This window comes from Bos indicus x Bos taurus, chromosome 5 (genome assembly GCF_003369695.1).
Source record: "Bos indicus x Bos taurus breed Angus x Brahman F1 hybrid chromosome 5, Bos_hybrid_MaternalHap_v2.0, whole genome shotgun sequence".
NCBI lineage: Eukaryota > Metazoa > Chordata > Mammalia > Artiodactyla > Bovidae > Bos > Bos indicus x Bos taurus.
This window is the reverse complement of record NC_040080.1, coordinates 12962708-12979606: the sequence shown is the minus strand read 5'-3', so window position 1 is coordinate 12979606 and position 16899 is coordinate 12962708. Positions and strand designations below refer to the sequence as shown.

General features: G+C 54.6%; 1 protein-coding gene across 9 annotated transcripts in view; it reads left to right on the top strand.

The window, feature by feature from the left end:
* The window catches only part of IQSEC3 (IQ motif and Sec7 domain 3), a 92072-nt gene that overhangs the window by 33988 nt on the left and 41185 nt on the right, over positions 1-16899 (top strand). For all 9 annotated transcript variants that reach the window (XM_027541015.1, XM_027541014.1, XM_027541016.1 and 6 more), the window contains exon 3: positions 15693-15963. In XM_027541015.1, the coding sequence (XP_027396816.1) occupies positions 15693-15963 (271 nt within the window). The remainder of the gene's footprint in view (positions 1-15692; positions 15964-16899) is intronic.

Below are 16899 nucleotides of genomic sequence, written 5' to 3'. Positions count from 1 at the left end.
GTGTCCTGTCTGTCCGGTCTGTAGTTTCCTGGAGCGTGTTTCTGTTTGTCTGTCCGTCAGTCTGTCTGATGTCAGTGTCTCGGCTTCTCTAGGAGAAGCCCCGGATGTTCAGTAGTCTGTGTGTCCGTCTGTCTGTCTGTTCTTGGCTTCCTGGGGAAGCCCTGCCCAGATAAGTTTCCTCCCATCAGACACCCAACACGCCTGTTCCCAGCTCTGCCCGGGACCTTCCCGGCCCTTCCCTCCCCTTTAGCCTCCAGAGCGGGTACCCGACCATCACCCTCGAGCTTCCCTAAGGAGGTGCTGAGGTCAGAGACTGGGCTGAGGTGAGGATACAGGTCACAAGGCCCCTGAGCCACCCTCAGGAGACCCCAGTTTGGGCTCTGAGACAGGCCAGGCTGCCCCCACCGCTCAGTCTGGGTTTTCACCGGCTCAGCGAGGCTCCAATAATGTGGCCGCCTAATGTGAAGAGCCGACTCATTGGAAAAGAACCTGATGCTGGGAAAGATTGAGGGCAAAAGGAGAAGAGGGAGACAGAGGATGAGATGGTTGCAAGGTATCACCGACTTAACGGACACGAACTTGAGCAAACTCAGGGAGGTAGTGGAGGACAGGGAAGCCTGGTGTGCTGCAGTCCATGGGGTTGCTAAGAACCGGACTTGACTGAGCGACTGAACAACAACAGAACAACAGCAAGGCCTCAGCTGGTGGGCCTCCTCTGGGGTCTCCAGGGAGAAGCTGGATGGTCCTTACAGGAGGCCCAGTGAAGACTTCACACCATCAGTCACAGCTCAGGGTCAGGGTCTCCGGTGCGTGAGTGCAGGGTTGGCCACGAGGCCCCTTACCTCCCTCCTCCAAATATGGCCCAAGCCAGCAGTGATCCAGGTCAGCAGAGTGTGAGGTGCTGTTCCCCCACCACCAACCATCCCCCCACCAACCATCCCTACCCAAGCTGTAGGCCTGAGCAGGAGTCCCTTTCTGGAGCCGATGGGCTCATCCTGGGGACGGGGGTGGTGGTGGGGCAGACGATGGTCCATAGTTCCTTTGATCAGATGTACAGAAAAGAACTGCTGGAGCCTGAGATAAACCCTCGGTCCAGGAGAGACCCTTGCCCCCTCCCAAAGCCCTAGTCCTGGGGGTGCAGGGGTGCGAGCTCAGCCTTATCCAGCTACCCCGGGGGGAAGCTTTGGGGCTGGAGTCAGGGAACCTCTCTCTTGGGACCCAGAGCCTGCCCGAGAGCGATGCTCACAGAAGTGGGAAGATTGGGAGGCCGGAGGTGGGGTGCCCTGGGGTGGTTACGGGGGCCACAAGGCCTCTGAGGCTGGACCACCCATCCCCGTGCCCATGTTCACGCGGCCCCGAGTAGGCACCCCACACTTCCCAGGTGGGAAGCAGGGCGATCAGCCTCCAGGGCAGCGAGTGGAGTGCGAGCTGGGCTCTGCCCCACTTCCTCACGTCCCCCCACTGCCAGTAATGACAGGGCTTTATTCTGGGTGACTGAACGGGGCAGTGATTGCGGGCCCTGCCCTTCTTCCCATAGTCTCCCCTCCCTTTGGGGTGCTCAGTAACCTGGGGAACAAGCAGCCTCCGGCATCTAGAGAGAGAGATATAGCAGCCCATTTGTCTCTGTGGGTGGCACGGAGCGCCCCCCCAGAGGAGGAAGACTGACATCTGTTAGAGTGATGACAGGAGGTGGGGGGCGCTCAGGAGGGGGTCCCTGGGCAGGAAGCAGAACCACCCCCGGCCCTGGGGGAGGGGAGGGGCCGGGGCACTCTGGGCGTCGGTTCTCCAACAGGGATGGGAGAGGCACTTAATGTTACCTAATGTGCCAGGCCCCAGCACTAAGCAGCCCTGGTATTTTGTCTCCATTCCCTGTGGCCACCTGCAGATGACGGCTTGGGGTGGAGAGAAGTTCGGGGTCTCAGCAGAGGGACCCCTGCCCACCGGTTCTGGGGCTGGAAGGTCAGCCCAGGCTGAGCTCCCGCAGGCGGCTGCATTGCATGGAACTGCCACCGGGGTTTTCTTCAGGAGCATGGGAGGGATCCTTCCAACCACTGCATTCGACCCTGAATAACATCTATTTTCTCTGATTATAAGTTACAGTTGCTAGTTTTTGGAAATGTGGAAAATGCAGAAATATAAAGAAGAAAATAAAAATGGAACCCGGTCGTATAGAATTAACTGCTGTTAATGTATTAGCATGCAACCTGCCAGGGTTTCTAGGCTGGAATTTATATCTCCCTCCACAAAAGAAAAAACGATTCTGTAGTCTACCTTTTCTGCTCAGGGCACTGTGGCCACAAGGGAGCCTGCCCCCACTCCCCACCAGCCAGTCCCTCCCTGTCCCCCTCCTCCCTGCCAATCAGCCAGGCTGGGGGCCCTGCTGGGGACCCCTGAGGAGGGGACACTGGCCAGCAGTGGTGTTGCAGGGGGAACCCCACGTCAGCATCCACCACAGTGGCCAGAGGCCTGATCAGTGGACCAGCCAGAGTTTACTCAGCGATTACGGAGTGATTGAATTCTCAGTCGATACAGTTTAGTCTTCAAACAGGTGGGCTCAGGGGCCCCGAGTCCTGTGCCTGCTCCACCCATCACATCAGGTGCCCAGGCTGCCGGGAACACTTCCCCCCACCCCTCCCCATTCTGGGACTTCAGAATTGCCTGCTCTTCCCCAGAGAAGCACAGAGAGGCCTCAGCTGCTGTCACTGTATGGGTGGGGTGGGGCAGGGGTAGGGGTGGAAGGATGCGCGCCCAGCCCACCCATCCTCCAAGCTCCAGGGTCTCCGAATCTTTAGGCCAGGGGGGCAGTGGGCAGCGGCAAGGCCAAGGGGAAATTGTCTGATGTTCTCCTCAGAGTCCAGAGATTCGGTTCCAGAGGCCTTTGCAGGGGTTGGGGTCCGGCCCCTGAGCCAGGGCTGTGAAGACTGCCCCCTGCGATGTGCTGTCCTGGAGCGGAGCCTGGGTGGGAGTCCTGGGGGTCGAAAACCACCATCCACTGTGGGTGTAGCAAACTGCGGGTGGTGTAGAGCAGCGGGAGTGGGGAGCGGCTGCTCATCCTTATTTGGGCTCCTGTTTTCTGAGGGTCCCCAGCTTGTCACAGGAGAGCCCATCTTGGCCGACTCCATCCCCGAGGGTGGCCTCAATGGAGAGGGCAGAGAATTTGGTCCCAGAGCCAGAGACGGTGGTCTTCCACCCCCAGACCCCCTGTCATTTTACCCCTCTGTGCGCTCCGTGCCCCTGAGTCTTCCCTGCTGGAATCTGGGGGCACAAGAGATGGAGCAGATGCCGTGTGGGGGGGCGGTTCGCTGGGTAGGGGCGGTCCCCCTAACTCCAGTGGGCATCAGGAAAGTTCTGTCCTGTGCTGGTGTCCGCATTCTGCTCTGTGGGACATGGGACTTGTGTCTGGAGCAATCTCCCGTGTGCTTCCGCTCAGGCCTAGCTGTCCTCTAAGATGGTCTCTCCTGTGACCTGGGGAGTCATGACGGATGCTCAGCCCCGGGGCTGCTTCCCTGGGAGCCAGGCCAGGCTGGGCCACCTCCAGACAGGCTGCTGGATGTCGGAGCTGATTAGAGAACCCCTGCTCCCTCTGTGACTCTGTTTTGTGTTCCCCACACACAAGAGGGAAGGAGAATGCTAGCTGTCCTGTGCTGAGAGCCTGCTGTGTGCAATAGATACAGGTATGATTTAATTCTCATGGAAAGCTTATAAAATATTGTTGTTCCATGTTACTTATACACGAGGCTCAGAGATGATGAATGACGGTCCCCGGACCAGTCGATGGCACAGTTGGGATTTGAACCACGTCCGTTGTGGCTTCTACCACTGGCGTCAGGGGACAAAGGAAGGAAGGGATTCGTTGGTGCAGGAAGTGAAGTGTGGTCCCCCCAAACTTTGTCCCCCCGAGAGAGCCTGGCCTATGGTCCAGGGAGTGAGAAGGTGGGGCCCTTCCCTGCCCCCCTCTTCCCCTGACCCTTGAGCCGGAGGTTCGTGCAATCAGGCTGAAGAGAGAAACGTCCAAGGGAATACTTTTAGAGGATAAAAGCTCTAAGCTTTATTATTTAAGGAAAAGAACATGGGAATTCCGTGTTTGGGAGTTCCCTGATGGTTAGGGTTCTGAACTTTTACACCATGCTGCTGCTGCTAAGTCGCTTCAGTCATGTCCGACTCTGTGTGACCCCCTAGACGGCAGCCCACCAGGCTCCCCCGTCCCTGGGAGTCTCCAGGCAAGAACACTGGAGTGGGTTGCCATTTCCTTCTCCAATGCATGAAAGTGAAAAGTAAAAGGGAAGTCGCTCAGTCGTGTCCGACTCTTTGCGACCCCAGGGGCTGCAGCCTACCAGGCTCCTCGCCCGGGGTTTAATCCCTGTGTCGAGGAACTGAGATCCCACAAGCCATATGGCATGGCCGAAAAAAAAAAAAGGAAAGAAATAAACATGACTAAGATAATACTTTCAGAACAACAAAATGCAAGCTACCACGAGGACCAGCTTTTGTCCAATTTTAGAAGAAGAAACAAATTTTTGCTCCGTTTGCTGAAAACTGCTTGTTTGAATATTATAGAGGTTCTCCTTTCACTCCCAGGAAGGGAAGGCCTAGAGATTTCTCTAACTTCACTACTTCCTGGGTTAGTTTGTTTTCTCCTCTGAAAGGTCATCTTTACCTATTCATGTATCTTTTAACCCATAACGTGACCATGAAAATGACTTATCATTCCAGTAAGTATTTCTGATGGATAACAAAAAGGGTTTCAAATCCATTTCATCGGACTCCGAACGAGGAAACGATCTTAATCTATGTAGCGAGAGGAAGTGCATCAGATCAGGCATTCTTAAAGAATTTACTGCCTTTGAGAGGCCTTAAGAAAGGAGATTTTTAGAGATTACATTTGCGGTGATTAAGAAACAAAGCAAGGGACTTCCCTGGTGGTCCATCTGCTAAGACTCTGTGCTCCCAAAGCAGGGGGCCCAAGTTCAATCCCTGGTCAGGGGACTAGATCCCACATGCCGCAACTAAGACCCAGAACAGCCAAATAAGTAAATGTATCTATATTTTTAAAAAACAGGGAAGCCAGCTGTCTGTGAAGGACGATGTTTTTCGGTCTGGAACCGAGAGAAGGGTGGGGGAGGACAGAGAAAGGGGTCTGTGGACGTCAAGGTGGTGGACACACAGGGTGCAGGTTTTACTGTCTGCAGATGGGAGATGGAGACCAAAGTGCCTGTCCTCTGGACGCAGGCCGCCTGCCGGTGCTGGTGCTGACCTCCCCCTTCTCCAGGCCTCAGTGTCCTCAGCTATCACAGGGGGTGGGAGGGGGCGGTATGAACACTCTAGTCCCCAAGCCTCCTCCCCTAGAGTGATGCTACCTTAAGGTAAGGCGCTGCCTTGGCTGGAGGAGGCATCCATATGGAGGGACCAGGAGCATTTACAAAGCAGGACAAATCAGGGTGGTGTGACCCAAACAGGAGACCCTGGGTAGGGGTTGGGAGGTGGAGGGAGCACTTATATCAGAGGAGCCTCAGCAAGCCGATGGTGGGATTTCTCTCTCCATCTCACTTATTGAAAGTGAAAGTGTTAGTTGCTCAGTCGTGTCCCACTCTGCAACCCCACGGATTGCAGCCCACCAGGAGTGGGTAGCCATTCCCTTCTCCAGAAGGTCTTCCCAATCCAGGGATCGAACCCGGGTGTCCCCCACTGCAGGTAGATTCTTTACCGTCTGAGTCACCAGGGAAGCCTCATTTCACTTACTGTGAAAATACAAAGGGAGGTTTTAAAGGAGACCTACTGAGAGCACACTCAGTTCAGTTCAGTTCAGTTCAGTCACTCAGTCGTGTCCAACTCTGCAACCCCATGAATCGCAGCACACCAGGCCTCCCTGTCCATCACCAACTCCCGGAATTCACTCAAACTCATGTCCATCTAGTCGGTGATGCCATCCAGCCGTCTCATCCTCTGTTGTCCCCTTCTCCTCCTGCCCCCAATCCCTCCCAGCATCAGAGTCTTTTCCAATGAGTCAACTCTTTGCATGAGGTGGCCAAGTGCTGGAGTTTCAGCTTTAGGATCATCCCTTCCAAAGAACACCCAGGACTGATCTCCTTTAGGATGGAGTGGTTGGATCTCCTTGCAGTCCAAGGGACTCTCAACCCCACAGTTCAAAAAGCATCAATTCTTCGGCGCTCAGCTTTCTTCACAGTCCAACTCTCACATCCATACATGACCACTGGAAAAACCATAGCCTTGACTAGACAGACCTTTGTTGGCAAAGTAATGTCTCTGCTTTTGAATATACTGTCTATGTTGGTCATAACTTTCCTTCTAAGGAGTAAGCATCTTTTAATTTCATGGCTGCAATCACCATCTGCAGTGATTTTGGAGCCCCAAAAATAACATCTGACACTGTTTCCACTGTTTACCCATCTATTTCCCGTGAAGTGATGGGACCAGATGCCATGATCTTCATTTTCTGAATGTTGAGCTTTAAGCCAACTTTTTCACTCTCCTCTTTCACTTTCATCAAGAGGCTTTTGAGTTCCTCACTTTCTGCCATAAGGGTGGTGTCATCTGCATATCTGAGGTTATTGATATTTCTCCCGGCAATCTTGATTCCAGCTTGTGCTTCTTCCAGCCCAGCATTTCTCATGATGTACTCTGCATAGAAGTTAAATAAGCAGGGTGACAATATACAGCCTTGACGTTCTCCTTTTCCTATTTGGAACCAGTCTGTTGTTCCATGTCCAGTTCTAACTGTTGCTTCCTGACCGGCATACAGGTTTCTTAAGAGACAGATCAGGTGGTCTGGGATTCCCATCTCTTTCAGAATTTTCCACAGTTGATTGTGATCCACACAGTCAAAGGCTTTGGCATAGAGAGCACACACAGAGCGACTCAAATCTGGGTTCAGGTCCTGGCTTGGTCACATACAAACCCTGCGACCCTGGTGCAACTACTGAAGCTTTGGGATCCTCGATTTCTCATCTGTCCAATGGGGACAACAGCAGCACTCAGCTCTTAGGATGGTTTTGAAAGTCGCTCAGTCGTGTCTGACTCTTTCGACACCATGGACTATAAGTCCACGGAATTCTCCAGGCCAGAATACTGGACTGGGTAGCCTTTCCTTTCTCCAGGGGATCTTCCCAACCCAGGGATCAAACCCAGGTCTCCCGCATAGCAGGCAGATTCTTTACCAGCTGAGACACAAGGGAAGCCCCTTAGGGTGGTTGGGAGGATTCAGTGACGTCATGTGTGCAAAGGTATCTGGTATATAGTAGGCACTCAATAAATGCTAGCTTTTTTTTTTTTTTAGCATGAGGTATGTGCCATAGAGGGCTTCCTTAGTGGCTCAGATGATAAAGAATCCATCTGCAATGCAGGAGACTCTGGTTTGATCCCTGGATCGGGAAGATACCCTGGAGAAGGGAATGGCTACCCACTCCAGTATTCTTGCCTGGAGAATTCCATGGACAGAGGACTCTAGTGAGCTGTAGTCCATGGTGTCACACAGAGTCAGACACGACTGAGCAACTAACACACACACACACACACACGCATGCACGTGCCATGGCCCAGAGCTGTCTTCCTTTTTTTTTTGATTTTTAAATTAAAAAAATTTTTAAATTTTATATGGCCACGCCACAAAGCATGTGGTATCTTAGTTCCCCAAGCAGGAAACAAACCTGTGTCCCCTGCACTGGGAGCTCAGAGTCATACTCACTGGACCACCAGGGAATTCCTGGTGCTAGCTGTTTTAAAACTGGATTTTTTAAGAGCAGAAAGGGATAAATCAGCTGAGATCTAGGAGTTCCAGGAGAAGGCTCAGGCATGACCGGGAAATACTTAGAATGGGCCAGCTCAGCAGATGAGGTCCCTGCAGCAGAGACCCTAGTACAGCAAGAGGAAGGAGACACACAACTCTGGGTCTTGCTCTGGGTTGTTGAGCTGTGCCCTTCAGGGAGAGGGCCCAGTTCCTCCTCTGGACGGCAGGCAACTGGCAAGGAGGAGGGGGCCACGTTCAGATGTCTCTACTCCAGCCTGGCCCATGACACATGGAGAGCTGGCTGGAGACAGCGAGCAGGGGTGAGGAACTCAGAACCGAGAGACCAGCTGGGGGAAGAGATCAAAGGAGCTAAAAGCCCTGATGAATGCCAATCAAGCAGGACCAGCGGGCCCTGAGAGCGGATTTTCTAGATGTCAGGGCAGGAGAGGAAATGATTTAACCGAGCACCCGGCTGTCACAGTGCAGCGAGGATGAGATTAAGTATACAGGCATTTTATCGGGGAAATCGCGCCAGCTGACAGTCTGGTCTCCTTCCGTCCTAAGAGGAGGAGACAGTTTAGCCCCCGCAAGGACAGGTTTGTGGCCTGGGGCTGACCCCTGCCCTGCTTGGAGTTGGGGGCTGGCTCCGCACAGTGGGAGCTCTGGGGCTTCCTCCCAAAGCTTTTCTGTCTTGCTTCCTTTTTCACCCAAACACCTTTGGAGATGACCTGGGAAACCCACAGGCTTCCCTATAGCTCAGATGGTAAAGAACCTGCCTGTAATGCAGGAGACCTGGGTTCTATCCCTGGGTCAGGAAGATCCCCTGGAGAAGGAAATGGCTACCCACTCCAGTGTTCTTGCCTGGAGAATCCCATGGACAGAGGAGCCTGGCAGGATACAGTCCATGGGGTCGCAAAGAGTCAGACACGACTGAGCGACTTAACAACAACTATTCAGTGCAGCTGTCAGGTGACGGTGGGGTATGTCAGGACAGACTGCAGGCCATGTTTCTGGAGCATCATCCTCGGGGTGGGTGAGGTGGGAACATGGGCAGGGAACTAGCTTCTGTAGGGGGGGGGGGGTGGGCAGACACAGGAGGTGAGAAAGCCCGAGGTGTGTCCTCGGGCTCAGAGAAGCCGGGACTTGTGACTGTGTGCAATGTGTCAGGCAGCGAGCTTGGAGGGTGTCCTGAGAGCTTGATTTTGCTACCGGATCCACACCTATTGGGGAGGAAATAAAATGCTCAAAAATATTAGGCTTCCAGTGGCAATCAGATCGCATCACTGGTGTGGTCCAGCCTGTGAGTCTGTGTGGGACGTGTCCTGAGGAAACTTCTAGATGTAGACCCCCTCCCCAGTGGGCACCAAGTGCTGGCATCTCACCGTGAGGGGCTATGATGCAGAGATGGTTTCCACGCTGGACTGGGGGGCCCACCCTGAGTGGCACCCTGGGCTTGGTTCTGCGGAGGACACAGGCCCAGAGGGCTGTGATGCCTTCAACAGGAAACCCCTCCAGACAAACCAGCCCTTCCAGACCCTTCTGGAACAGTCGTGCAGCCAAATCCTGGAGTCTCCACTGAGCGGACAGGAGAGGGAGTAACTTACTCTCTTGGGGTCCGTGGGAGGAAGGACGGCCTCTGCAAGTGGACAGCAGGGAAGACCCAGCCGCCCTCCTCCAGAGCCTCCTCCTGCGAGCCCCAGCTTCCAGCGTGGATGACGGTGGTCAGGGCAGAGAGGAAGGCAGGGAGGCCTTCACCATGTCCCTGGGTATGGAGGCCAGAGGGGCGTGGACAGGAACAGGAAGGTGCAGGGTGTGGGCCCGGCCCCTTGGAGGGAAAGGGAGAGGGAGGAAGCTGGCCTCTCCTTCCTTCCTGTTGTCAGAGCCTTTTGCTCAAACTGTCCATCTTATGATGAGCAATCCAAGGTGCAGGGAAGCCATGTGCCTACTGTTACAGCTAGCGCAGCCGGCGGAGGCGGTCAGACCCTGCCCGGGGCCCAGGGCTCTCCACCACCACAGGCGGCATTTTCCAGCCTGTGCTTGGAATCAGCACAGGGTGAATTTGTTACAGACGCTGGCCCTCTATTCACTGCAACCCCTCCCCAGCACCGTCTGGGACCCTCCCCCCACCAAGGACACTCGACTCCCCTTGCTCAGCCTTTATTCTGACCATCGAAGATCACTTTATCGATTCAGGCAAGAGAGAGAAAGGAGTGTTTTAGTAAAGGCTGAAAAATCTTGAGATGTGAGGCGTTTTGTTAGCTTTTGTCTGGAAAATGCCTAGTTTCTTTGTCCCAGAAGGGCTTTCAGAAAGGCTGGCGGAGTCAGGATAATCTAGTGCAATTGGTCAGGCTCAGGCCCTCTGGGGGAACCTTGCCGCCCAAGGAGTCCTCCAGCCTTCAAAACACTTCTGCCTGGGTCTCAGGAACTGCTGCTCTGGCCACTGCTCAGAGGGGAAGTGGCCCTCCGTCCCTCCCTCCTCACCCTGTCCCCAAACCCCACAACATGCCTCAGGCTTCCCCTCATCCCTTTCTCTGCCTTTGTGCCAGGACCACGTCCCAAGCCAATCTCTAGCGGACCGGACAAGCATAGGCCTGGTGCTCCCTCCCCTGAAGTCTTCCCCAGCCCCCTCACAGGGCTCTTTTATTAATTAATTAATTAATTTTTGGCTGCTCTGGGCCTTCGTTGCTTTGTGCGGGCTACTCTATAGTTGCGGAACTTGGGCTTCTCATTGAGGTGGCTTCTCTTGTGGAGCGCAGGCTCTAGGGCTCAGGGGCTTCAGTAGCTGTGATACATGGGCTTAGCTGCTCCAGGGCAGGTGGGATCTTCCTGGACCAGGGATCAAACCCATGTCCCCTGCGTTGGCAGGCGGATTCTTATCCACCATGCCACCAGGGAAGCCTTCATACAGCTCTTCGGCAGCTCCTGGGCCCTGAGCTCCTGGTGGCGGGCAGGGTCTGCCTGGGAGCCCAGGGGGACACCACCGCCGGGACTAGCTCCTGGCAGGGGCTGCACGGCCGCCCGCTCTACCTCCTCATCCTTCTCAGGGATGCATTTTCCCAGCACACTAACCTAGGAGGTCAACCTCATCTTCATCACTCTCCTGGAAAGGAGATATTCATACCCCCATTTTGCAAATGAGAAAACTGAGGTGCAGAATAAATATATTTTCCTTGAAATCAGTGAGTCAGAGGAACAGAAGCTCCCTCCACTCAAGCCTTCTGACCTGTGAGCGAGGACCCATCAGTGTTGAGGGAACAGTGGCCAATGTCTGAAAGCCCGGTGGCGTGTGAACCCTGACATTTTCTTTCTGTATGACCAGAGCTGAGCTGCCTACAGCTCTTGGAGCCAGCCCTCAGTGCTTGGCACAGTCCTCAGCACATGGATGAAACCCATGACCATCCCCCCAGAAGAGTGCTTTCAGCCCGATCCACGGAGCCTGTAAAGCCTCTGAGTGTGGAGGTAGGACTCGGCACATATGAAAGCACACCCGTTTTCTGGGAAGAGAGCCCAGAGTCTTTATTGAAGGTGTCTGGAGCCCAGAAAAGTTTTACAGGCCTGGGAGCAGGGATACCAGGGTAATCGTGGCTGACAAGGAAAAGGAAGGAAAAAGAGAAGCTGGGTGCCCATTGCTGGTTGGGTGCTCATCGCTCATTGGTGTCTCTGGGAAAAAACTCTGAGTCTAGTGTGCTGGATGTTGACTAGAGGATGCTTAGGGTCAACACGCCTCGGGGGAGGGCAGGAGCGTAGCGCGGGGCAGGGAGAGGTTAACCTGTGACAGACGTCCACTAGGAGCCTGGGCTAATCCCATCACGAGCTCTGCAGGGAGCATGACCTCTCAGATCCAGACTGGATCACATGACTGAACCTTTATAACCACTGTCGGCCACTGGATGTAGACTGCCCTGGGGAAAACATGACTTTGGGCCCAGGAGCTCATTGCAGCTCAGACAGTCCCAGAAGGAGCTGGGGGAGCTGACAGCTGAAGGCAAGCTTCAGTAGCAGCCCCAGGGCTGGACAGGAAATCAGTCCTTGAAGAAGGGTCTGGGGCTGTATCACCAAGCTCACCACAGTATCTCTGCTCTTGGGAAAGGGTGAGAGATTAAATGCTATCCATTCACCCATCCATTTATCCCTCCATCCATCCATCCACCCATCCACCCCTCCATCCCTCTATCCATTTAACATTTCCTAAACATGTCTTATAAGCCAGCCTAGGTGATAAGCACCTATGATAAAAAGCTGTGCATGGCACTGTCTGGTGGAGGAGAGAGACACATCAGTGAATAATTTAGGTAGAGTGGTCAGTTATGAAATAGAGGCAAGTGCCAAGAACCAGTGGAGCACACTGGAGGGCGGACTTTTCCTGGAACAATGAGTGAATTCTGAAAGAGCTATCAAGGCAGAGAAAGGATAAGGCATTTTGCTGCTGCTAAGTCGCTTCAGTCGTGTCCGACTCTGTGCGACCCCACAGACGGCAGCCCACCAGGCTCCCCCGTCCCTGGGATTCTCCAGGCAAGAACACTGGAGTGGGTTGCCATTTCCTTCTCCAATGCATGAAAGTGAAAAGTGAAAGTGAAGTTGCTCAGTCGTGTCCGACTTAGAGACCCCATGGACTGCAGCCTACCAGGCTCCTCTGTCCATGGGATTTTCCAGGCAAGGGTACTGGAGTGGGGTGCCATTACCTTGGCAGGAGGAAATGACGGTACAGGCATGGTGGTCTGAGTGGGTACAGCAGATTTGAGGAAAGTTTCCAGGTGACTCAGATGGTAAAGAATCTGCCTGCAATGCAGGAGACCTGGGTTATCCCTGGTTTGGGAGGATCCCCTGGAGAAGGGAATGGCTACCCACTCTAGTATTCTTGCCTGGAGAATCTCATAGACAGAGGAGCCTGGCAGGCTATAATTCATAGGGTTGCAAAGAGTCAAACTAACATTGAGCAACTAACACTCAGTGGATAGAGTGGCCAGGTTACTCCCAGAGATGGGTATGGACAAGGAGATTTGGGTGAAATCACGAATGCCCTTGAACTATATCTGGCAGTACCAGAAAGTCACTTCTGGGTTTTGAGCATCTGCACTTTAGGAAGCCAACTCTGGTAGCCGAGACGACGGACAGCTGGGTGGTTGCTGGAACCTCGAGGAATCCTAGATGTGCCAGGACCAGGCATGTGCACTGGGCACCTAGAGGCCCTCTAAGCACAAGCCAGCGCCCCACATGAGTGACCCTCCCCTGATGCGGTGCAGAGCTTCAACACACAGATCATTCTGGTCCTCTGGGCGTGGAGTGTTCCTCTGAGGAGCTGCTTGGTTCCCCAAGTTCTCAAAGACTTTCACATCCCATACTCAAATCTTATGGTCTCCTGTGTGGAAAAACCTCCATGGGTGGCCTCGGCCCCTGGATGCTTATAGGCCTAATGTCATGCATCTTGAAAACCTGGGGTGAAGAAGCCTTGGGCATCACCACCAAGGACAGTCCAGAGTCCAGAGTGAGAGCGCATTCTGCCCCCTGGAGGCAGGTTGTGCTAGGGAGGAAAGTGACTCTGGGGCTTTTCCATGTGACCCTGGGGCTTCCCTGGTAGCTCAGTTGGTAAAGAATCCACCTGCAATGCAGGAGACCCTGGTTTGATTCCTAGGTCAGGAAGATCCCCTGGAGGAGGGCATGGCAACCCACTCCAGTATTCTTGCCTGGAGAATCCCACGGACAGAGGAGCCTGGCAGGCTACAGTCCTTGGGGTCACAAAGAGTCTGACACGACTGAGCGACAAAGCACAGCACAGCACACGTGACCATTCGGGAAGAATGGGCGTGTTCTATCTCAAGAAAAGTTGAAGTTAGACCTTACAAAGAACTTCCTGGTGATACCAGTGAAAAAACCCAATACTTAGAGCTCATCCAACTATATAGCTTGATTGGTGGCCACAGGAAAAATGACGAAGCAAAGAATTATGCAGAGGCAAGGAGTCAGGCTCCTTGTTGCTAGGGAAGCCAGTGAACTCTTCTTTATTTGTGTTTGAGGGAGGGGGTGGGGTGCAGGGGAGTGCTGGGAGGACTTGAATGAAGATGGACTCTTTACCCTTGGTTATTTTAGCACTAGGAGGCTTTAAAGTTAGGCAGAAGCAGTTGCTCTGGCACGACTTGGGGCATCTTAGGAGGGACAAAGCCTTGGAAGAAATAAATCCCAAGGTTGCCTGGCCCTCCAACCAGAGCCAGCCCACCTCCCTGGGCCCCCACTCCTCATCTGTGAAAAAGGGAGATGAGAAAGATGGGCTAGATAACCTAGGGTACCTGTCCACCACAGAGGCTGTGTCAGGGGTCTTGGGTTCTCTTCAATTCATCCTTCAAGTTTTTGTGGAGCCCTCATTGTTTGCTCAGCACCAACTGGGGAGAAGGGGATCAAATAGAGTACAAGCCTCAGGCTTGTGGGAAATCGGGGGTCAGGTGGAGAGATGGGGAAAGAGAAGTTAACATTTCTGGAGCACTCAGTCCGTACCAGGTGCTGCACGAAGCCCTCAACGTGCTGATTCCTTTCCACCTCCCAGGGACCCTGTAGGGCAGGTACCAGCGCCTCCCATGTACTGATGGGGAAACCAGGGCTCAGAGAAAAAGCAACTTGACCAAAGCCACAAGGGAGGGGGCTGCATTGGAGCCCTCACCGTGAGCCGAGATGCTCCTCTGTGATGCAGGTGGTGACCCTCTGGGGTCCTCGCAGATGGAGGCTGGAAGCTGGAACCACCAGGAAGGCTTCATGCTGGAGAGGGCTCAGTGCGGGGCCTGGGGAAGGGGCAGAACTCGGAGGCTGGCCGGGGAGGGGAGCAGCCTGAGTGTCATCTCAGAGGCGGGCATGTGGGCAGCAGCTGTGGCTCCTGTCCCTGGTTCCACCAGAGAGAGAGGGGCTGGGGAGGGGCAGCGACTTCATCTAGAAGCGTCAACTCCTCCCCCAGCCTCACATCGGCCGTCTAAAAGACGGACCTGGTTCAGTGGGGGTCAGCTTCCTCTCAGCTACTTAAGCCACTGGCCAGTAAGCAGACCACTGATAACTATGGTAGTTAACACACACTGAGCAGGCAGCAGGAGCCAGACCCTGCCTTAAGAACTCTGTAACTTACTTAAGCCTTCCAAACATCCCAGTGAGGTAGGTTCTATTATTATTCCCATTTTATACCTGATGCGAAGAGCAGACTCATTGGAAAAGACCTCGATGCTGGGAAAGATGGAAGGCAAGAGAAGGGGATGACAGAGGATGAGATGGTTGGATGGCATCACAGACTCAATGGACTTGTGTTTGAGTAAGCTCCGGGAGATAGTGGAGGACAGGGAAGCTGGGCAGGCTGCAGTCCATGGGGCCGCAAAGAGTGGGACACAACTGAGTGACTGAACAACAATTTATAGATGGGGAAACAGAGAAAAGTGAGGTTAAGTAACCCGCTTAGCTGTTAAGTAACAGCTAATAAGAGACAGGACCCAGATCGGAACCCGGGTAGTCTACCCTAGGGCTTCTCTGGTGACTCAGACAGTAAAGAATCTGCCTGCAATGCGGGAGACCTGGGTTCGATCCCTGGGTTGGGAAGATCCCCTGGAGGAGGGCATGGCAACCTACTCCAGTCTTCTTGCCTAGAGAATCCCCAAGGACAGAGGAGCCTGGCCAGTACGGTCCGTGGGTCACAAAGAGTCGGACATGACTGAGCGACTAAGCACAACACGGCACACATATTACGTCTAAGCAAGTTCCTGAGCCCCTCCCTCTGCCCCTCGGGGACCCTCCCCAAGCTCAGGCTTTCCTCCTGGCCTGGAGTTCTTGCACACCAAGATAGCCCCACCCTAATGAAGACAGCAGGAGGCCCCCACCAGCCCCTCCACAGGCCCATAGCTACCCGAGGGCCCCAGCCCCCTCCCCGTACCCACACGCACCCCGCCCCCCCCAACCGAGCTCCGTTGCCTTTCGTTCGCAGTGACGGCGCCTGCGCCCAGGCCGGTGGGGGCACGGAGGACTCCGTGGCGGCGGCGGCGGCCGGCAGACCCAGTGCCCATGCCCGGAAGGCTCAAGCCCAGCAGCTGCAGGAGGAGGAGGAGCGGCCGGGGGCGGGGGGCGCCTCCCCGCGGGCCGGCCCCCACCGCGCGGCCTCCCCTGGCCGGCAGCAGCCTGCCCTGGCGACGGCGCTCTGCTCCCGCGCCCCTGCCGCCTCCGATTACGAAATCTCCCTTGACCTAAAGAATAAACAGGTACCCAGGGCCTCCGAGGCGGGCGGGAAGGGTGGTGAAGGGCCCTGACTCGGGCGCTGTCCAGGGTCCCAGGGATGTCCCTGTCTGGGCCGCCTGTGGGGCAGGCCCACCTCTTGGCCGCTAGTTCTCCCAGCTGAAAGGGGTAACTGCCCCTCCCTACAGCCAGCTCTTCCTGCAGCCAGCCTTGCCAGCGGCAGGGGTCACCCGTGCAGTGCCAAGCCCACAGGCGGTGTGTCCAGGGCTCTGCCCCTCTTACCACTGCAGAAAGCCCAGTGGCCCACATACTTCCAGGCAGGTGAAGCCCCCACCTCCAATCCTGCTCCAAAGAGATGCCCAGCCTACCTGCCCACTCAAGGGGCGAGCGCCCTGCTCAGGCACACACAGGCTCCAAAGAGGTTTGAAGACAGTGGTGCCCTCCAGGTAGACTAAAGATTCCCGGGATTAGCCCAGATTGGGAGAGTCCACGTGAAGGACCAGGGCTGCCTGGCGTGCTGCAGTTTGTGGGATCGCAGAGTCGGACAGGACTTAGCCACTGAACAACGAAAGCCCCCTGTTGGAAAACAAACTTCACTGAGGGGTTCTGGGTCTCCATCTTCTGTTCTGTGAAGCAGCAAGAAAAATAGTGTCCCCGTCGACACCCCCCAAATGACAATGGCACAGTTGTTTTGGTGGAAAATTAAGAGACCTGAAAGGAGATATGTGTGTGTGTGTGTGAACATGCTTAGACACAGACTTTGTGACTTAGCGTTTTTGAGGAAGAACATTGAGCTTGGAGCCACACGTGTGGGATTCACTGTGGGTCCTTGCTCCAGTTCCTCTGTGACTTTGGGAAACACCAGTTAAGCACTCTGGGTATTCGTTTCCTCATCAGCAAAACTGGGAATTACACCTTGAATCATCACTGATGTCCCTTCTAGCTCTAAAATGTGTAGGTTC